General features: G+C 47.0%; 1 protein-coding gene and 1 long non-coding RNA gene across 2 annotated transcripts in view; one reads left to right on the top strand and one right to left on the bottom strand.

Moving 5' to 3' along the window:
• The window catches only part of LOC144781707 (uncharacterized), a 210476-nt gene extending 209452 nt beyond the window's left edge, over positions 1-1024 (top strand). The window contains exon 3 of the long non-coding RNA XR_013601055.1: positions 853-1024. This is a non-coding gene — a long non-coding RNA (uncharacterized LOC144781707). The remainder of the gene's footprint in view (positions 1-852) is intronic.
• LOC144781706 (cytochrome P450 2F3-like) overlaps positions 1-22927 on the bottom strand; it is a 229924-nt gene that overhangs the window by 126936 nt on the left and 80061 nt on the right. Inside the window, exon 4 of the mRNA XM_078660681.1 lies at positions 21500-21660. Coding sequence (XP_078516807.1) covers positions 21500-21660 — 161 coding nt within the window. The remainder of the gene's footprint in view (positions 1-21499; positions 21661-22927) is intronic.

Raw genomic sequence — 22927 nt, 5'->3', positions numbered from 1 at the left:
AAATAATATGGTAAAATAGCACTACATTAGCTCTTCAACCACATAACACACCAGCCAGCCCTAAGCGCGTGGCTCCCGCCACTCCTCACTTTATGTGACATGGCCCTAGGTGCTTTCATGTCATAGCAAATGTACAATGGTCACTCATGCAAGCAAGTAAAATGTCCCCTCTCAGCCATAGCTTCATATATATCACCACTTCTGGGGTCCAGCAGGTCCTAACAAATCTGGACCCTGCCTTCACTACACCAGATGCACTACTGATAGTTACTCACCTGTATGCAATGTATTACCCGTTTGGCATGCTACGTTACAATGATTTCCCAATGGAATAATAGTTGTGGGTAGAGTGCGGTACACCTGCAGGTTGCACTATCTGAATTCTGCACTGTATGCAAGAAAGAGAAGTCTAAACAATCCACCACATTATTCTCAGGTACCACGTCTATACATGAGAGCACAAATGTAACTCACAGTGTTTACAAATTATAAAATGAGTGCTTTCTGTTAGTGGAAACAAAAAATGTCTGCACCCTCATCACCTGGTTAAAATGTTCCTTCTTACTATAGTCTCTCACTTCGTCTGACCCTCCCTTGCTTTGTCTTTCTCTCCTCATCATATGGAATGTTGAGGTGGGGGAAGCAAGTGTCCTCTGAAAATGTCAACTTCTCTAACAGAGTTCTGTCAGTACATCTGCACAGCTTAATGAACCACGGCGTGCTTTTTTGCCAGGTCTATTTAAATTAAACCTTTGGGTCTGAAAAAGAGTGAGTCTTTAAATTTGTGCATGAATAATTTACCAAGAGTCCCTACATTGATGTGTTAACTAAATGGTCTGTCCTTGTGTTTAGTGCTTAATTTCTACTGGTGGTTGCAGTTGGTGGTCATGGATACTCCTTTGTTGGGTCCAGAACACATTTTTCATGATCAGAATGATGCAGACCAAGAGAGAAAAACAGAAGGGAGAAAGAAGGATAAAAGATAAGAAAACAGAGACAGAGGAAGAATCCAGGGATGAAAAGAACCTGCAAGAGTGAGAGACAGGAAGGAAGCATAGTGGAAGAAAGAAACATGAGGTGGAATCAAGACTGGGGAGCCTTTGTAATCGACATTTAGCAGTGTAGGTGGTGGAATCCAAAAAGAACTATGGATCCTTTCACGTTTTCTTTTTTTTCTCAAATTAAACACAGCTTGTATTTACAACCTCTATTGCTCTCCATCAGGAAAGAAGCACATGTTGTGATCTCTGAGGCTGTGTGAAATTGCTATGAAATGCGAATTATATATAATACAGTCAACCCGAGAGGAGGTGCATAACCCACTAAGCTAACTTATTATTTACACATGAAAGCACCATCTCAGGCAGCCAAACTGACTAAATATGACTGCCCAATGATAAGATCTGTGAAACCACTAGAACATTACTACCACCTGTGAGTATTTATCTATAGGTTATGGTAACAGTTCCAAATTAGAAAACGTAAACCGCACCTGTGAAAGATTCTGCCCTCACTGTTGGTATATGCCCTTCTTCACTCCTCTTTCCAATATGCCCTCTTCTACTCTGGACATAAGTCAGTCTGGGATCAATACAAAAAGCATTTAAGAGGATGGGGAATACTACTAAAAAAAGTGTCATTTAAATGCTCTAACACAGTGTCAGCTGGTAAGTTTAGGAGGGAGGGGGGCGGCCTGTACGCACACATACACCCTCACAGCTATGGATTCACACAGGCGCCCGCAAACATATCCATTCACAACACTCATTACCAAACATTCATACATACACGCAGGCAGAAAACATTAATTAAAAAAAATAAAACACACACACACTCACCTGCAGCTCTGCCTCAGAAGTCCCATGAGGTTTAGGACTGCTGCCTTCCCTCGTTGGATGAGTCAGCCAATAAGGGAAGGTAGCAGTCCCAAATTCATCACAGAGTGGGATTGGGTCAGTGAGATTGCTGACCCCACCCCACTCTCTGATGAAGTGTCACTGATTGACACTTGATCTTTGGCGCGTCAGAGCTTAAAACTGAAGTGCACAGGTGTGAGGCAATCAGTGACGCTACCCCTCATCACTGAGGGGAGTGCCTCAGAGACGTTTGCTGAGCTGAGTAGGTCACACCCACAGGAACTGTGACTTCCTCAGCCCAGCAAAGTTCAGCTCAGGCAGCCAGGAGCCTGCTCATTTAGCGCATGTCTAGCTCCTGACTGCCTGAACTGAAAATGAACAGTGTCTGTCAGGCTGACCTTTGTTTAGCCTGACAGCCACTGATCGTGAGGGGCAAAAGGTGGGGGGAGGTCCCTTAACCCCAATGGACCGGCCACAGCTGCTCTCACATGCCTTTGTGAATTGTCCCTAAAACATCCAACTCCCTAACAGGAAAAGGGCAATGATCTCACCGTTCTGTCTAATTGTGCTAATTGTATATGAATATACTCCGAGCATTCCTACTTTGCTCCCACTATAGCTATTTTGGGGCCAATTCACAAAGACATTTAAAGCATGCACATGAGTACTACAGGAATACTACTTTGCATACTCCAAATTTCCTGGGTGAAAAAGGACTTCAAGAAAATTATATTCTATCACAGTCAGTGTTCAGCAACTGGTGTAATGCCTTAACCACTTGGATGCTAAGGTGTTTTATGGCTTTTAATGTAATTTCCATTGAAATCAATGGAAACTCCATGACGAGTTACCCTTGTCATTAGCATCCAAGTGAAAGCATCTGCCCTTGGCTTAAGACATATTTAGAGGCTCGGGCTGCCAGAAGAGTGTACAATACAAATGTCAAAGAGGATGTTTGGACTAACACAAATGTGTCTTGATGATTTCCCTAAATAAAGCCTGCCCAGGGGTTTCTCTGACATTGAGCTAGTTTAGGGATAAGAGTGAAAATTTCAGAAATTGTCACAGCCCCCTCTTTGGAATGGGCATTTGCTTTTTGTTTTTTGAAACATTATGGGCCTGATTCACAAAGGGCCTCCACAAAGAGAAATCTCATTGCGGAGATTCTGCCTGAGTGTGGAGACTACCCCACACTTGGGAGTCTCCACCACAAGTGCAGAGGCCCTTTCTGAATCAGGCCCCCAGTGTTCATGTTTCTTACATGCTTTCTTCCGTACTAATTGGGGATTGGGAGCCGGACTCATGCATTGCCAAACTATCTGAGCTTACTGTATCACTTTGTCAGAAAGTTGTAAGACCAATATGCCATCACTGGAATGAAAATTACAGAAAAAGTCTGGCCCTCAGGAATCCTTGGTGCACATGTTTGTGTTTGTTTGATTTTTGTACAGTAGCCACTCTTCATGCGACAATCAAGCAACACTTTAAAAAAGTGGATGCTCTATAGGAGAGTAGGCAGTCATTCAAGTTTGGGTAGATAGTCCTCTAGTCCACCAGGTCAGCAGAGGCTATGGTCCTAATTGTCCTGGCGGAGGGCTGTATAGTATCACGGGTATTCAAAATCAGACTTCTGTGGTTGCGGGTGCATAGGTACCGGAAGAATTCTGAGAACGTGTGGAGACAACTGTTGGCAGTTGATGAGCCGTCTCAGGAGAGAAATGTTGTCAAAGTGATTGGGGTGGTTTTTTTTTTTTTGAATTGTTTATGAAAGAGTAGCAAGACATCACATTTCAACATATAAACAGAAGATAAAACAGAAAGTATACAATACATAGTACATTACATCTGTGTCATTGCTGCCCATTTTTATATTATACCCCAGAGCCCCACCCTAACCCACCCCCCCAGGGATTGCTACTGGAGGAGAGAATAAAGAAATGAAAAAGAAAATATGATAAACTCATATTATGAAACAGGTGAATCCCATTATATTTCATTATATACAAAGACATTTTTTTTTTTACTGGTTTAAATTATCCAGCCAATTAATTACCGGCTCCCAAACTGATTCGCCCTCTCTTCGAGCCCGCAGACCTCTCCTCTTGAAAACCAACAGCTCCCACTTCCCAACATTCAGAAACTTATTGAACCACTCATGTTCTGAGGGGGGGGAAGGATCTAACCACACTGTTGCTAGACATAATCTAAATGTAGCCATAGCTATATAAAATAGCTTCCGTTCTGGCAGCGTCATACTTATATCTGCCACCCCCAATATAATGGCTTGCGAAGACAGTTGTATCTGATAACCGAACACTTGCTCCTACCGTTGTTCCACTTTAATTATCAGTGGAGTTAAACTAGAGCAAGAAGAGAACATATGGATACTGTCAACTGCTATCTCCCCACACCTAGGACAATTGACTCCCGTGATCCCGCCCCATTGTTGTATGCGATGTGGGGTTATATACAAATTGAACCATGTTTTAAAACATTGTACCTGGAGGTTAGCAGATATAGTGGCAGTATAACTAAAACATAATGAGTTTTCACAGACCTCCTGCCCAGCTTGTAAACCAATCTGCCATCGGTTAAAGTGTTTAGGTAGATCATCACTCCGCCTTTCATTCAACATTTTATAAATTATAGATATATTAGAGTGCCCCCCCCCTGATAGCCTCAACTAGTGGGATAGGAATCCAGCTAACAGATTTCCTAGAAAGAAAGTCGCGAATCTGTAAAAACTTAAAGAAATGCTGGTTACTAATACCAAATTTATGTTTTATGTATTCAAATGTCCGCACCCCCTGAACAGAGACCAAATCCCCCAACATTGTACCTCCATGTGTAGTCCATTCTCTGAAATACCCGTCTGCAAATATTTCAGGCTGGAGGGTATTACCTATTACCGGAGTATACACATGTATCCTTCCTATTTTAAATAGTTTCCGCACAGGGGTCCAGACTTTAAAGGCTCCCAGTAGAACTTTAAACCTCACACGTTTGAAATACGCAAAATCTATATGCCTGAATAGTAACCCTTTGACCTCTTCCCCATAAATTAAACAATACATAGAAAGCTCAGAGACCTCTAAGTCCACAGAATCCATTTATACAGCAATGTGTCTTAATGTAATTGCCCAATAATAAAGCTGGAAGTTTGGTAAAGACCAACCCCCCCTCTCCCTGGGTAACGTCATATATTTATGGGCTCGTCTAGGTCTTTTACCTGCCCATACAAACCATGAAATTAGATGTTCTAGCTTCCTGAACCATACTTGTTCAAACCAAACAGGAATCGCTCTAAAAAGATACAGAATTTTTGGTAAAAAAATAATTTTGACAACATTACAGCGACCCATCAGTGTTAATTGAAGATTGTTAAACTTTCTAGTATCTTTTTCCATCTTTCCTAACAGTGGTTTGAAGTTGATCTCAACAATTTCCTCGGGATTAGAGCTTATAACGATTCCTAGCTATTTTGCCCTGCCGATAACCCGAGGAACCACCAACATAATTTTATCATTGCATATAATTTGGGTCTTGGAGTTATTCAGATGGTATCCAGACAACTTACCAAACTGTGATGTTAGGTTTGAAATCTCTGACAGTGCTGCCTGAGGAGTGTCTCTCAGGATGGCTAAATCGTCTGCATACCCCAGTATTTTCGTGTTACCACCCATGGATCTCACTGGGCAAATCAAATCATTCAAAATAATTTTTTTAATAAGTGGGTCCATATAAATTGCAAATAATAAAGGGGAACAGGGGCAACCCTGGCGTGTACCTCCTAAAATATTAATTTAACCCATCTGGATCACCATAACTGAAATTTGGGCCGTCGGCTGTTTATACATGCTCTGGATCGCCCTTATGATTCCTTCTCCTAGGCCATAACATCTCAATACAGCCCATAAAAAAGGCCAGGAGACCCTATCAAAGGCCTTCTCTGCATCTAGCAGAATTAGGGACATTGGGTCTCCTGAAACCTTAGTAAAATCAAACAGCGAAATAACACGGCATATATGGTCTATAGTTTCTCGCACGGGCACAAAGCCATGTTGTTGTACAGAAACAAGTTTCTTAATTACCCCAGAAATTCTATTGGCAAATATCTTGGCAAAGATTTTAATATCACTATTGATGAGCATGATAGGGCGGTATGATCCCAAATCTGATGGATCTTTATCCTTTTTTTAAAAAGTTATAATTCGGGCACCTCGCCAAGACTCCGGAGGAGCCTCCCCATCCTGAACTCTACGCAATAGTTCTAACATGACCGGAGTGAGCTGAGGTCGAAATATCTTATAAAATTCCCCCGGCAAAAAGTCTGGGCCAACAGCTTTTCCCTCGGGAGAGAATCTATAGCCTGCCAAAGCTCCTCAATACTAATTTCTGCGTCTAATGATTCTCGTTCTTCTGAGGTTAGTGTATCCACCCCGATCCCCTTCAGATATTCCTGAATTTCCACCTGAAGTGCATCGTTATCACAAATATCATCATAATATAATTTTTTATAAAACTTTTGAAATGCAAGAGCAATGGATTTCTCCTCAGACACAAACCCCAAATCCGGATCCTGAATCGTCTTGATACGTATAATTGCTTCTCTGTCTTTAGTTCTTGCGGCTAACAAATGCCCTGCTCTATCACTGCTCTCAAACATTTTAGATCTCCAGGCAATGAATTTGCTAGCAGCTTTCGTCTGTGATAGCTGATTTTGCTATAGCAATCTGTGTTAGGACTAAATTGCTATCCCCACCTATCTGTATCAAGCGAGACAAATTCACCTCTGCTTTTTCCAGTTCTTTATACAGCCTCTGTAAGTTAGCCTTCTCCTTCTTTTGAGCATCCCAGCCATATCTTGTAGTTTCACACCTGATCCCAGCTTTAAGAGTATCCCAGACATTCTGAATACCTGTGCTACCCTTATTTTCCTCTAAAAACTGTAGAATCCAGGGGGACATAGTATCCACAAACTCCTTTTCACTAAGCAGGCCATGATTAAACGTCCAGACATCACTTTTGCTCTTACATGCCTGTATATTCATCTCCAGTACGAGCGGATTGTGGTCCGACATCACGCGAGGATATCTAATGATACTGGAGCCTTGACTAAGAACTGGTGATATGAAAAAATAATCAAGCCTGGAACAGATTTTATGTGGTGCTGAAAAAAAAGTGAAACCCGGATCACCTCGATTAAAAAATGCCCAAGCATCAATTAGCCCATTAATCTCTATCAAATGGCGTAGAGCCTTATACACTTTAGGTTTTCTCCCAGTGTATGCACTCTCTGGTTGATTCAATAATCCACAGTTAATATTGATATTTAGGTCTCCACAAATTATAAGCGGGGAAGGCCATCCTATCAGCTCCAGGCTAAGCCATTTATACAATTCTGGGTCATCCAAAACTGGGCCATATAGAACACAGAGTGTGATATTTTTGCCCTGAAAATCGCCATATACAATTACCCAGCGACCCAAACTATCAGCCAGAGATCGAGTTATGTTCACCTTCCCTCGTCTTACTAGGATTGCAACTCCTTTGGTCTTAGCCTCAAGTTTAGTCCAAGAGACTAATTGAAACCCCTCAAATCCCAGCAATTTATGACGACTAGCTTCTATATGCGTTTCCTGCAGGCAGAGAACATCCGCCCGCAAGAATCGCAGATCTTCCCTCACTCGTCGCCATTTAATCGGATTATTAAGCCCACATATGGTTATGGATACAATTCTAATATTAGCCATCCCTTAAAGAAGATGTTCCAGAAAACAAATATAACCAGCACTTCATAATAATATTCAATACAGAGAGTTTATCAAAAAACAATGTTTCGAGTCCTACCATTTGTGCCCCTCGTAGCAGATCCCCCTCCCCCTCCCCCCCACCCCCCCTCCCCTTCAAACACAGGCAAAATAGGTTCTCAGACCCGTGTGATGCCTCCCACTTCCCGAGTGTTCCCTGGTCACTCCCTGTCTATATGCCCTCAATACAAAAGTGAGCGAAAGTACCCAAATAAAATTGAACCCCGTGTGAGTCTACCCAGGGAAAATCGATCAAATCAAGAGATCAAAGACCACTGCAGGTTAAATCTACAAATATACTGATAGACCTGGAGCCATTTAGCCCACAGATATTTCTTTTAAATAGTCCTCGGCCTGTATCTCAGAAGTGAAAACCCGGATTTTGCCACGAAAAATAACTTTAAGCTATGCGGGGTTCATTAAGAACACCTCGCACCATTTCTTTTGGAAAGGGGTAATCAATAAACGGAGCCGCCACCTCCGTTCCACTGTTGCGTGGCAAAAATCCGGACGCACAAAGAAAGTATGACCTTCAGCAGTTCTTTTGGTATCAGGACGTGCTTTTTCAAAAATGGCTTGCCGTAGTAAAAAATTGCCAAAAAAAATCAGGATGGCCCTAGGTTTTGCTCCTGGATCAGGATTCTTTTTTTGTGTAAAGGGAAATCTATGGGCTCTTTGAATCTCAGTGTCCCATGACCAATGAGAGAGCTCCGGAAAAGCAGCTTGAAACAATTTTATCACAAAACCTCTGATATCTTGACCCTCTTTTTTCTCTTCAATTCCTAAAAGTCTAAGGTTATTCCTTCGCAGCCTATTTTCGGAGTCTTCCAACTTCCACATTATATCTGTCAGTCTATCATCATTGGCCATTGTTTGAGTCTCAGTCTTCTGTAGCCCTGTCTCTAGCTCCACAATCCTTCCCTCGAGTGCAGCTGTCCTAGCAATGACTTCGGAGCATGCTTTGGTGTTTTTCCGGATAGCGCCCTGAATCTTCATTGTAGCCAACTGAGCCCTCTTGTGTTCCTGGCGTGCTTCACTTTGTATCGATTTTAACATTGCATAGATCAGAGTATTGGATGGGGGAGAGTTAGTTTCATTACGGTCTTTCTCTTTCGCATGGGCCCTAGACCCCCCTGATCCTGTAAGGCTAGTAGTAGCCGGGCGTAGTCCCATTGAAGGTTATGGCTTACTTCGGACCCTTCGCTATCTACATCCTCTGAAACCTGGGTGGGTGTCAGCTTTGTCTTACTGTGGCGGGGTGCAGCCCTTTTAAGTGTGTCCGCTGTATTTGGTGGACTAGCGCTCTCCTCATCTGATGACAGAGCCCCACTTATAGAGCCCCCAGTGGAATCCCCCTCATACTCCTCAGCCACTGAAAAGAAGCTATCCGCGTCCAGAGCCTCCGACAGATTGCCATCATTCGGTTCCACTTTCTTCCCTGCGGGGGTCTGGAGAATACCTGATACCCCCTCCTCCAGCAACTGACTCTGAGGGGAACTTAATAATACTGCTGTGTTATCGAGGCCTTCGAACCCCTCACCGCCTCCTGTTTCGTAGCAAACAGCTGGTGCGGTTTCCGTGACTAGAGTGGGTTTTTGCTGGTCTCCCAAACTCTTATCGCCCCCATCGTCGTTTATTGGTAGCTCAGGGGTAGTACCTCGATCATCAGTACCTCCAGTTTTTTTTTCAATTAAACTTATATCAGTGGGGGAGGTTATTGTTAGAAGGGGAACCTGTGTCCCATTTTTTACAGAAGTTGATCTTCCCGTAAACATATCCGGGACCATTACAGCTTTTCCCCTTACAGCGATGTTAACTGTCCCCGCATGTACCCCCAGCTGTACAGTGTCTCTAGTTCTAAAGGCGGCGCTGGGCGGCACTTTCCCCACAGTTTTATCCACTGATTTCTCCATATGTTTCCCTTTCACCAGCTCGGGCTTTTTACCACTCACTGCAGTTGCTGTTTTAACTGCAGCCTTCTCCGTCTTGTCAGGTCTCCCCGCTTTCTCCACTTTCTCTACCTTTTCTGCTTTCTCAATGGAGAGATTCTTTCTCGTGGAAACGCCAGCCACAGGTGATTCTCCGGGCATTTTCCCAGCCGCCGGTAAAGCGTTTCCGTTTCTGCGGGGAGGCATCGCGGTGTACTCGGCCGTCTTGCTGCAGGTGCTCCGCGTCCTTTGCGTTCTCGCTGCTCGCCACGCCCGGCACACCCCCAGGTGTACACGGCTCCGGAAGGCGGTGATTGCCAGCCGCGCTGACCAGAGCCAGGGTCTCTCCGCGATACAATCTGTCAGCATGGAGTCTTCTAACTCGCTCGGGTTCCGCAATGCCAGTCGAATTGGATCTCCAAAACTCCAAACTCGTAATCCACTCACATTCCTCTCTTCGCACTATTCGGACAGGGAGTGACCCTCACTCGGATCAAGCGGCCGCCATCTTGCCCCCCCGAGACAAAATCAGACTTCTGTGGTTGCGGGTGCATAGGTACCGGAAGAATTCTGAGAACGTGTGGAGACAACTGTCGGCAGTTGATGAGCCGTCTCAGGAGAGAAATGTTGTCAAAGTGATTGGGGTGTTTGTACTGTTCTTCAATAAAGTATCAACAAGTACTTTACCCCTTGGTGTGGCACCTCTACTTTCATAGGATGCTCTCCTGATTTTGATATCCCACATGCCTGGTGAGGCTCTCTGCTCTCTGCCTTCAGTGCAACTGGTAGTGAGGAGGGTGCAATATATGCAGGGAGCTTCACAGAATGGGAAGTTTGTCCACTGTACCCACTTGGCAAAGAATTTAGTTTTTTTAAAGACAAACGCCTTTAACTTGAGTTTGCTATTGAAGAAACAAAAAATAAATTGCCATAAAGAATAAGAAGCTTTCTTCTTACACACTGGGGTCTGCTATTGTTGCCTGCCTGCAATGCCATGGCCTGAATAGGGCGGGGTAACTGTCACTATGATAGAACAGCCCAGTGGTTGTCAGGTCAGAGGTTTCGGACAGTAAAACCAGCTGAGGCTCCTCCACCAGAAACCCTGCGAATCCCAAGGCTCTGTATGGGGTGGCGAAATCACAAATTTAGAGGACGGGCATCCAGTGTATTTTGGCGATGTTCAGCACCAACCAAACCTTAAGTGGCCTCTAAGTCCCTCATGGGAACTCACCAATTATTTAGCCAAAACCCTACAAAACAACTTCTGGTGTAGAAAATGCAGTTACTATACCTCTCTGGTAAAGGAAGGAGATGAGATTGAGATAAGAGCAATCATCTCCTGGATGTCTTGGGTATACCCTCTTCCAGACAGGCTAAAATGTGGCTATGCCAAAATTCATATGCTGGGTTGTAGGGCAAATCTACAATCTGAACAGCTCAGTAAGCCCTTGCCTCTTGCTCAACAGGAGAATGAGAAATTAGAGCCTTGTACATGCACAGTACATAGAATAGAGTGAATATTAGTCCAGTTTCCTTTACCACTCTCTTTCTGCTTGCTTTTGCAACACAATGAATTATTAAATGAGTAACTAAAAATAAAAAGGGGAGTTTTGGGAAAAAGATTATGAACGCCGAGGCTCACTTTGAACATTGTCAGAATTGAGACGCAGCACTCAAGCCATTATTTGTAAAGTCACAATTTGAAAATAATTTTCTGGGATAGTTGGAAAAGGAGGACAAGGCGAGAAGGATAGGAAAGAAGTTCAGAACTTAAAAAGACACAAAAGATTACAAACTAAAAAACATTCAACAATCTCTTGCCATTGAAAGAAAAATTGGTGAAGAGTTCTGGCTTTTGCATCACTAGGAATATGACATATGATATTGCTTTGCAGAGGGGCCTGGCCATTAGGCAGATGAGAGCGGACGCGTGAGCACAGGGCTCAGCACCGCCCCCGCCGTTTATTCTGATTAAGTGGCACGAAACGAACCCCCCAATTCCCAGAAGTTGTAGGGGAATGTGCCTGGATGCCTCGGCGACCTGGAGGCTGACTGTGGCACCGGCGGATTAGGGCAAACTGGAAGAGAGACGAGTCGCAACCCTAAGATGGTGGCATAGTGGCTCTGTGAGTTTATGAGAAGGAGCAAAGGCTGAGGTCATTGGCCGGAGCAGCCGGCGAGGGCAGCTTCCACATCGGGGGTCTGTCTGGGATACAGGGACCTGCACTGGAAGGCTTCAGCGGTTGGACGCCCGATGCTCAGCGGAGCCGGCTGACTACAGTGGCACAAGATGGCACTGTCTCAGCCTGATGAGCAGCAGTAGCGGCGGAGACCCAGTGTGAAGAGCGGCCCGGGAAGCATGTCATTGCCGCTGGGAGGCTGAGGTCCTTGGCCAAGTTGGCGGTGAACTATTGCGACTTGGTGCGGCATCACACGGGCAGGAGACTGCGGTGAGCGGGCCCCCCCTCCCCTTTGTATGCTCGAAAGCAGAATCGGCGGTCTGCCAGCGCTGAGGCGGTGCCTATTGTGACACCCGCTGGCAGCTAGACAGCAGGACGAGTGTGGCCGTCATGGAGCAGTCATCTAAAAGAACGGTTTCGGCCCAGGGAGGGCTGTGGACCAGGATTGCTGTGTCTGCCTGAACCGTATATCGGAGCTCAAGGCGGGCGGGTCCGCTGGGACTGGCAGTGTTTAAACATTCGCCTGCGAGTACAGCCCGAGACGTTTGGGCAAGTGCAGGACGGTTTTGGCGGCGATAGCAGGGAGACAGCGGGGCCAGGTGCGGCTTGGAGCCCTGGGGCTCTGTGAGAAGTGGAGTGTAGCAGGCAATAGAAGCTGGTAGGAGCAGGAATGGAAAAGAGAACCTATACTAGGAGCCCCAGTGCCAAGCTGAGGGGTTGCCCATAGACTGCTCAACTGCGCCTGACGCCATAAGTGTGGCAGGGTATGCTCAGACGTGAGTCCCTTGTTCACTTTGCCACCGGATTCAAGCAAGCCGGGCTTAAGATGGCTGGAATGCCAGAAACCGGTCCTCGGAAGCTTGTTTCCGGTCCAGGGTAGGCATGGCTTGGCAGTTCGGGCTGGACTGTTTCCATGTGGCACAGGGTCAGACTGATTTGCATATAGCCATGTCTGAACTGGGGTGGCAGAGTGGGCTAAAGAACGGTGATGGATCAAACCCAGATCTTTTTACTGGGTGTGAGTGTTTGATTGGTTCAGATGCTCCGTCCATCACCACCCCCTTTTGTACCGCTTTGGCCGCCATAAGTGTGGCAGGGTATGCTCAGACGCGAGTCCCTTGCTCACTTTGCCACTGGATTCAAGCAAGCCGGGCTGAAGACGGCTGGAATGCCAGAAACCAGTCCTCGGAAGCTTGTTTACGGTCCAGGGAAGGCATGACTTGGCAGTTCGGGCTGGACTGTTCCCATGAGGCACAGGGTCAGACTGATTTGCATATAGCCATGTCTGAACTGGGGTGGCAGAGTTGGCTAAAGAACGGTGATGGATCAAACCCAGATCTTTTGACTGGGTGTGAGTGTTTGATTGGTTCAGATGCTCCGTCCATCACCACCCCCTTTTGTACCGCTTTGGCCGCCATAAGTGTGGCAGGGTATGCTCAGACGTGAGTCCCTTGCTCACTTTGCCACTGGATTCAAGCAAGCCGGGCTGAAGACGGCTGGAATGCCAGAAACCGGTCCTCGGAAGCTTGTTACCGGTCCAGGGAAGGCATGGCTTGGCAGTTCGGGCTGGACTGTTCCCATGAGGCACAAGGTCAGACTGATTTGCATATAGCCATGTCTGAACTGGGGTGGCAGAGTGGGCTAAGGAACGGTGATGGATCAAACCCAGATCTTTTGACTGGGTGTGAGTGTTTGATTGGTTCAGATGCTCCGTCCATCACCACCCCCTTTTGTGACGCGCCCTGGAGGGCACATCACCTTATTGACTGGACTTTTGTATTGGAGAGCCGTTGGGCGTATATAGTGGATGACTCCCCACTATTGAAGGTTCTGAGGTCGGTGGCCTTGGATGAAGTGAACTGCAGGGATTCTTGATGGGCCCTGTAGGCCACAGGGACCTGGTGACTGGGTAATAGAGCTGGAGAGTGGTGGGATGAACACAGATGGTGACTCACTTCCTTTTGAAGTCAGTGAAGGAACTGTGGTGGATCACGGGAGTAACTAGTCTGGGACCGTGGGAAGGAAGGTCTTGCCACGGCGAGGGAGGATTAAGGAGCGGAGGCAGAGACAACTGAGAAGGCTGGCAGGTATTCAGGGCAAGAAGCGGCCGGGATGCCGCCATTGTGAAGTGGAGGAGTTGGCGGACGGAGCGGAGGATCTACTCCTGCAGTGGTCCTGACTGTGAAGCCGCGCAGCGCACTGAGGTGAGGTGGGAGCTGCGGTGTAGGCCTGTTCTGGGCTGACTGGAGGGGTGCCGCGGTGGTGAGCGGCTGGCCGAGAGTGGACCCTGATGCTGGTATAGAGACCCCTTCATATCAACCCGGAACATAAACCACCGGCTGGGGTGTGACTGTCTCGAGGCAAGATTGGACCGGGCCAAGACGACATCCTTGAAGGGCTCTTTTGGAGAGTGGTCCTGCTGGGGAACCGGGAGTGCAGAATGGAACAGCCTGGCTGAGCTTGGCGGTTTATCCTGATTGGGCCGGTGAGTCTACAAGAGGGCGGCGACTGGCGCAATAGAGATTGTTGCATTGCCTGACCACGTATGCATAGAGAGCAGCAGCAGTGAAGCAGTGCACCATAGTGACGGTTTGGCGACCAAGCGATCCCACGATCCAGCGGGGGCATGGGGAAGCCAAGAGGAATGCAGGTGGGAGCACCGCCGGAACAGGAAGACAATACAGCGATCACGGAGGCACAAGGGGGGTAGCAACAACGTCCAGAGGGGCTGCTTCAGCAGCAAGTTGATCAAATACTACAAGCCATTGCAGACACTAGGGAAACCTTACAAAAGGTCATCGGTCATGTGGCGCAAGGGCTGGGATTGCTTCGAGCGGGCCATGCCAATCTGGCCGATAGGGTGAAACAAACGGAAGTATCCATAGAGGTCCTTGAACCGGCTCAGAAATCGATGGCAGCTCAGATGGCCGACTTTCAATATAGGCTGTGGACACTGGAAAAGCGTGCGGAGGATGCAGAAGGGAGGAATCGAAGAAACAACATCTGAGTGGTGGGGCTTCCGGAAGGGGTGGAAGGGCCGGACATGGTGGTATACCTGGAAAACTGGCTGAAGGTCACCGTCGCAATGGCAGGACTGACGTCCTTTTTCACCCTAGAGAGAGCCCACAGGGTGCCTGCCAGGCCGTTGGCTCCTGGGAGGCCGCTGAGACCAGTGGTGGCCAGGCTCCTTCACTACAAGGACAGGTTCTTCTGTTGAACCAGGCCAGGAGAGCGGGCCCCTATACGGTGGACAACAGCAAGGTCACATTGTATGCGGATCACACATTTAAGGTCCAGCGCCGCAGGGTATCGTTTGTGGCAGTTAAGAGGGCACTGAGCGACGAGGGCATTCAATACTCGCTGATGTTTCCGGCGCGACTAAAAATAACGATGGACGACAAGTCGACATTCTTTGAAAGCCCAGAGGAGGCGTGGGACTGGTTGGGGATATATAAAGCAGGACTTGGGGAAGCGGGGAGTGGTGTACCGGAGAATGGGACAAGACCACAACCCCGAAGGATGAGGCGCAACCGCCGTCACCAACCAGCGACCCAGGCTGTCATGGCTATCTCACACGAGGGGGCAGTGCTGCACCCTGAGGGATCGAACTCAGACGGTGGGTCCCTGGAAGAGGATGAGGAACAATCGGAGGTTGGGAGCCAGAAGCTTCCACATGTGACAGCTGGGACTGCAGACAAGATCGTTGATGGGTGATGTAGACATTGGCTGATCCTGAATGGAGTGCTGGGGTGGGGGGGGCCAGGAGGGCCTTGTTGCGACTCTGATTGGATGGTAACTGATTGTTTAGGGATTTGGGGAGTCCAGGAGATTGTAGAACATATGTAGAAGAGGCCTCATACATGCTTGGTCCCGGAAGGGGCGGGCTCAGTGATACAGGGGTTGAATGCAGGACGATGGACAATTAGGTGTCTGAATCTCTGAAGCCTAGGGCTTACCTCCCATAAGTTTGTGTGGGTTGACTCCTTAGGATCTTAGTTGTGTGTTTGAGTAATAGTTTGGATCGGTTCTAATGTTGTAGTGCCTTTTCTGGGGGGTGGGCATGGGAGAGGGATGGGGAGGAGGGCTTGGAAAGTTGATGACACCGGTGTGCTCTTAGATGTGAGGGGGGTGCGTAGGAGGAAAGGTATGATTAATAGGTACATTACATGACTTGAAGTGTATTACTTGGCATGTGCGGGGGCTTCACACGATGCAAAGGCTGCACAAGGTGCATGCTTACCTGGTACGGCGGGGGGTACATATAGCTTTCCTTCAGGAAACACATCTTAACCTAACTGAGGGGGCAGCGCTAAAAAAGAGGTGGAGGGAGCAGTTATTCTACACGACTTACTCTGCGTTTGCAAGGGGTACATTGGTGTGGGTTAGGGCGGGGGTCCCTTTTCAGCCTCTGCATCACTTGGTTGATCCGGAAGGGCGGTTTGTGGCAGTAATGGGACGGCTCAGTGGAATGGATGTTGCATTATGTAGTATTTATGCCCCTTATGCTGACCAACCCTCCTTTTTTGAGAAATTGTCAGGGTGCCTAGCATCATATCTAAGTGCTGCAGCAATAGTGGGGGGAGCCTTTAATTCAATAACCGATGTGGAGCAGGATAGATCTCAACCCCGCTACTCGGGGCCTCGGTACATAGGGTCTCCACGGCAAGGGGCACCTGGCAAACTAATTGGGATCTTATAGACAGATGGCGCACCCAGCATTTAGAAGAGAGGGACTACTCGTATTATTCCGGCCTCCACGACTTGCATGTGAGGATAGATGTGATAATATGCGCCCCTGATGTTCATTCCAAGGTGACAGGTAGTGAGTACCTGATGAGAATGCTGTCAGACCATAACCCGTTGCTAGTGCGCTTACAGTGGAGTCAGGAGAGGGCGGTCATACCGACCTGGCAGCTCAGACCGGAAGCATTGGAAGATACGGTCTTTGGGGAGGAGCTGAGGACAGGTATTGAACGATACTTCGATGTGAATGAAGGGACCGTGATATCCCTGGCATTTGAGTGGGATGCGTTTAAGGTTGTGACTAGGGGGATTTGTATTAGTAAGGTGTAGGGGTACGGAAGTCAATTTTGACTGACTTGGACAGGGGGGAAGGCCTGTTGCGAGACGCTGAGAAGGTCCGACCTGGGAATCCAGGGGGCCAAGCTGAGGTCTCGGAAGCTAGAGAGGCAGTAGTGGTTCAGGTGGAGAGACTACACTCCTTTGATTATAAGAGTTCTAGAACAGGGGGACAAATCGAGCACGCTGCTGGCGTGGTTGGCTAATCCGACCCCCAGAGGAATTCCGATATTGGGCCTGGTAGCCCCATCAGGGGAGGTGGTACACACGCAGTCGGGGATAAATGGCCCGTTCCTGGAATATTACGCTGGACTATACAGTCGCCATTTGGCTCAGGGCCCAGATGCTGTACAGGAATATTTGGAAGAGGTGGCTCTACCGAGCTTGACCAGGGAGCAGGGGGTTCTGCTGGGCAGTGAGATTGTGGTAGTAGAGATAAGGAGTGCGATTAAACATATGGCTCATAACAAAACTCCTGGAGTAGACAGCCTCCCCATAGAGTTTTACTCTAAATATGCAGATTGCTTGGCTCCGCGGTTGCAATTGATCTATCGGGAGGCATACGAGGCAGGGAGGTTACCCAAGACCACCAGGGAGGCTATTATTATCCCTCTCCTGAAGCCTGGGAGAGAAGCTACGGATATGAAGGCATACCGCCCGCTGTCAATGTTGACGACTGACTAGAAAATCTTAAGTATAATATTGGCGTTGCGCCTCCTCCCCTATATGTCACAGCTAATACACCGAGATCAATATGGTTTCATCCCTAAGCGTAATACGGCTTTTAATGTGCAACGGCTACTGCGCATCCTAGAGAACTGTCGAGATCAGTTACCGTGTGCTTTGATTCTATCGGTGGACATAGAAAAGGCATTTGATAGCCTGGAGTGGCCCTTTCTTTTTCAGGTTATGCGTAAGATGGGGTTGGGTGAGGACTTAGTGCGGTGGACTCAAATACTATATACGTCAGCGACGGCTCGGGTGCGGACGGGGGGGGCGGTATCGGCTTCCTGCATAGTGAGACAAGGTACACGACAAGGTTGCCCGCTTTCTCCACTGTTATTTGCGCTGGCAATTGAGCCCCTGGGGGTGCAAGCTAGACCGGGGAAGCACTATACTGGGCTGGAGATGCGTGGAGATGTACATTATATATCACACTATGCAGATAGCCTGTTGATGTTTCTGGCGGGCCCTGGTAGGGACTTAGAGGGAGCGGCGGAGCTACTGCGGGTGTTTGGTGTGGCGTCAGGGTTGTGCGTGAACTGGGAGAAGACTAGTCTGTTCTCGGTGCGTCGGACAATGGGAATCCCCGAAAGATTGCTTGGAATATTGTGGGAGCCTTGCTGCCTACCATATCTGGGAACTAACATTTTCCATGAGCAAACAGATCTTCTGGAGGGGAATGTGAATAGAGCAGTGAGAGGAGTTAAGGGCAGCATGACGTCCTGGAGTTCTCTGCCGCTCTCAGTGGCGGGAAGAGTGGAGCTTCTGAAAATGGTGGCACTCTCTAGGCTACTATATTATTTCAGTACGCTGCCGATCTGGATTCCGGGCCAGGTGTTTAGGACGCTAAGAACTATGGTAGGGGGCTTTTTATGGGGGAGCGGCAGAAGGCGGGTGGCTTTGGCCTCGATGATGAGACCTAGAGCGGAGGGGGGATGGGCAGTCCCAGACTTCGAACTGTATTATCTAGCGACCCAACTGCAGGGGCTCACGCAGGCAGTTGCTCGAGAGTTCAGGGGACCGGATGGACCAGAGGGTCGTTGGGTTCCACGGCATGGATTATCCTTTGTGGTTTTGGGCCAGCGGCTACGGGTTGCATTGTTGACTTATGAAGAGAGAGCGCTAAGGACAAGCTGGAATAGAAGTAGGAGTAGGGTAGGCGAGACTCGACTGTACGCACCGGAGATTCCTCTTGGAATGTGCACGGCCCTTCTGCACGGAGGGGACTGGTCGACATTAGCTGAGTGGGAAGATTTGGGATTGCAGCTAGTTGGGGACTTGTACGAGGATGATACTCTTTTGCCCTACCAATCACTGCAGGACAAATACGGATTGCCATGGGGTGATTTCTTGTTGCATGCGGCTTTGGTGGCAACAATTCAGGAATACTGGGGGGAAGGGCTGTTGGAACCACAGACATTTCCGACGTGCCAATATGTTGTAATGGCAGCAGGGACGACGAAGGCTGTAACCTGCCTGTATCGGCGAATGCTTTAACCGCTAACTCAACTGCGAGAGAAATAGGAGATGGATCTGGGCAAAGATATACCTGAATCAACTTGGTCTAAACTGGTGGAGAGGGCGTGGAAGGGTACGCGGAATGCTAGATTCCAACGTATTTATTTCTACGATATACATAGGGCGTAGCTAACCCCAGAACAGATAAATAAATATTTTAATGTGGAGTCCGCCTGTTGCCCTAGATGTCGTCTGAATGCGGCAGACTTATTGCACATGATGTGGAGTTGCCCGCAGCTCGGTGTATACTGGGTGGAGGTGGTCGAGGTCTTATGTGGGGTAACAGATAGACAGATAGAGCCATGGGAGCATGCATACTACACTGGTACCCTCATACAGCGGGCACCAAAGTAACGTGTAAATTTATTGATTTGGGGTTGTTGTTGGTCAAACAGGAACTAACGAGAAAGTGGAAATCTACGCAGGGCCCAAGTGTAGAGCGATGGAAAACGGAATTCAGGAGCTGGGCGGCTAGTGAGGGCATGATCAGGCTCCAACAAGCCAGAAGAGCAAATAATGAAAGGCGATTAAAACCGCACAAGCATGGGAAGCATTAATGGCACTACTAGCACGGCCGCAGCCGGACTCGGACTCTGACTCCTTGGGGACTTGACAGGGACCTGCTGAGACACACTGCATATAGCTGGGCTATGGGCGGCCATAGGGAGGGCAGAAGTGAGCTCGGGCATGGTGGGAATTGGAGGACAGCCCGAATGTGGTAGGCCGTTGACACATCCTAATGTGTTGAAGATGATTGGACATCCTGGTCTAGAGTGCATAGAGCACACCGGAGTAAGGGGTAAGGTGGGTGGGGGGCGGACGAGGCTTGAGCCAGCCGGGGTACCGTGTTGGAACTCCATTGCATTAGTGGGTTGTATAGGAGGCAAGTTGCATTTTGGGGAGGCTGGAATGATTATTCTGATGTTCATATTGATGTAAGCATAAGCCTACCTGTGGACAATGACTGTACACATTGTGTCCCGTATGTTGCCCTTACTGATGAAGGTCTTGTAGGGTGGGGGACGTTGTTTGGGTTGAAAACCAATAAAATGTTTTTCACAAAAAAAAATGATATTGATTTGCACTTTTGACACTTTCCTTCAACTCCTCCCCTTTCAGTGGTGCCATCAGAAAAAGAAAAATGGCTAACAGTGTCTCTTGGCTTCTGTAGAGATGGAATCTGACAGATGTACCATCAATATGGATAGTTTAAATCCACTTGCTGATACCTTCAACAGCAAAAACCTTCATTGTCTCCTGCACTCTTATTAATTTTTCTTTTAAAAATGAGTTAGCAGATTGAGGCACAGGTCCCTCGCAGCAGGTACAATATTTCTTCTTTATCTATAGTGGTTTTATGCTGCAGCTAGACACAGTGTGTTGCTTGGTGACAGGTGGCAGTGATTGATTTGAGCATGTATACACTGTGGAGAGGTCACTGAGGCACTGTTAATCAATAAAATCATGCCAAAGCCACACTTGCCTGGCTGTCTTATATTGTGTTTTCTCAGATATGAACAGTTTTCAATATTGATTTAAAACTCCATTTTTTTATCTTGTTAACGCCCCCAGGGATTGTTGGGTGATAGTGATGCAAAGAATCTCCACGCCGGAAGACATCGCTCGCTGACTAAACTGTCAAGATCCAGGGACACAAAACACTACAGATTCAAGAACTGAACTAGCCCTTTCACACTGGGAAGAGGCGTTGCGATGTCTACAGCTAAGGGGTAATTTTGTCACCTCTATCAAAAGGACCTGCAACTGATTATTTGTACACTACGTCAAGAGGCGAGTTTTCCATTTAGGACTTGCTTGGCGATACCTGGAGTTGCCAGCATATATGCGACTCTAGAGACCTTGAGGAGATACTGTAGAGTGGACGGTGAACTTTGGCCGATCCTTCTTCATTCTTTGAAAACACTGAGATACTATCTACCTTCAATTGAACTTCACATTACCTGATAGCCCTGAGGAAGCTCCCAGTGAGGGAGAGAAACGCGTTGGCTGATCATTTTTTGTGATTGAATTAATGAACTTCTCGACACCACTTTTGTACGAATAAAGAAAGGATTTCTCATACATACTCTGTTCGCCTTGGACTTTGTATTTGTGCGCCCCCACTAAAGTTAAAAAGTGACTTAGGGCCTTATTTAGATCTTGGCAGATGAAATACTCTGCCACAAACGTGACGGATATCCCGTCAACCGTATTACAAGTACCATAGGATATATTATTTGTAATACGGCGGACGTAATATGAGTCATGTTTGTGACAGAGTGTCCCATCCGCCAAGATCTAAATCAGGCCCTAAGTAAGCAACTTTTCCTATGACTCATCAGTTTCCTAACATAATTGATTCCCGGGAATAGCCCTGTCAGTCGGTCTTACACAAAAACATTTACCTGTCCCCATGTGGAGCTCATCAGGTGCCAGTTGTTGTTAATGAGGTAAAGCAGGTTGAGAAATTCCTTATCTTCATAGTCGAAGCGATCTCCAAAGACAAGACAACAGATGATATTGGAACCAGCTGCGCTGAATCCAAAAGTTGGATCAATGGGCTGACCTGAAACACAATAGAAGAGTAGACCAAAACATTGGTAAGCTGCACTATTCAGATTTGCCATAAATCAGATGAACTGTTAGACCCAATGTTTGTGACGATATTTACAGGATGTGCCGAAATACCACCTTACTGGGTCGGAATTTGTTGGGTCTGATAAATAACTCCAAAATAAGGGCTCATCTTAAAAAAGGGGGAATAACATGCAGATTTTGGTGCTTAACGCACCAAAATCCACATGCACTGTTATTTATTGGGCATTTTTCTCATGATGAATTTATTCTGTTTGACATGCCAAAATGTATTATGGGGAACACCGAGTTAGTACAGTGTTAGCCACTAAACCCCTAATTGTGAACTGTGCAGTAACTGTAGATACCACACACAACGCAATGAGCCAGCACACTCGCAATGATACCCCTACTCAGTAGGTGCTTCCTTGGGTTGCAAGGGTGTAATAGAACACAATTTTAGGCAGTCAATCATTTTAATTTATTTTGCATTAAAGTTCTTAAAAAGCACAAAGCAAAATAAAAAATCACAACTAAGTAGACTTGTATTGATATTCAAAACAGCTTACAAATATAAAGAATTGTACACTACACAATGTAATGTTTTAAGAAATTTCCATAAAACAAACATGCTTTTTTGTGCACAAGGTCAAGCCATTCGAATGCTGATAGAAACTGGGTTACTGGTTGAGGGGGTGAAACCCTACTCAACCAGCAACTACAATCCTTGTCAGGGTGAAGCACAAGCAAACCCCAAACTAAACGTTTGTTCAAACCTCTGTTAGCTTTGCACAGAGCAGACTTAACTTTGAGGCAATATGTACAGTATTTATACAGCGCTTGCAGTATTACAGTGAAAACACAACACAAGAAAAAACCCTGCATCAATTTATAAAAAAAGAACAGCATTTAATAAATAAATAAATCAAGACCAAATTGACAAAAATCCGAGCAGTAGAATCGGAGATATATTCAATTTGTAAAGGTTTAAATGAAAATAATGCCAAAATGCCCAAAGCAGCATTCACAGCTATCTGGGACCAGGAGAAAGTCACAAATTCAAGTCAACCACAATGAACTATGAGTCGGATACAGTGACCAGGTTAGGTCCACTGAAATGTTGCCTCCTCAGTCCAGTGCAAATTGTCCCGTTCGCAGGGGGCCACAAGAAACAGAGAAGCGTTGCAGACACTCTTTGATGTAGCACGAAGAACAGGGCTGGCATCACGGATAGTTGTCACTGTAACACAAAGATCCTT

This window comes from Lissotriton helveticus, chromosome 9 (assembly GCF_964261635.1).
Source record: "Lissotriton helveticus chromosome 9, aLisHel1.1, whole genome shotgun sequence".
NCBI lineage: Eukaryota > Metazoa > Chordata > Amphibia > Caudata > Salamandridae > Lissotriton > Lissotriton helveticus.
Note: the sequence above shows the minus strand (reverse complement) of the source record. Positions and strands in the feature narration are given on the sequence as shown.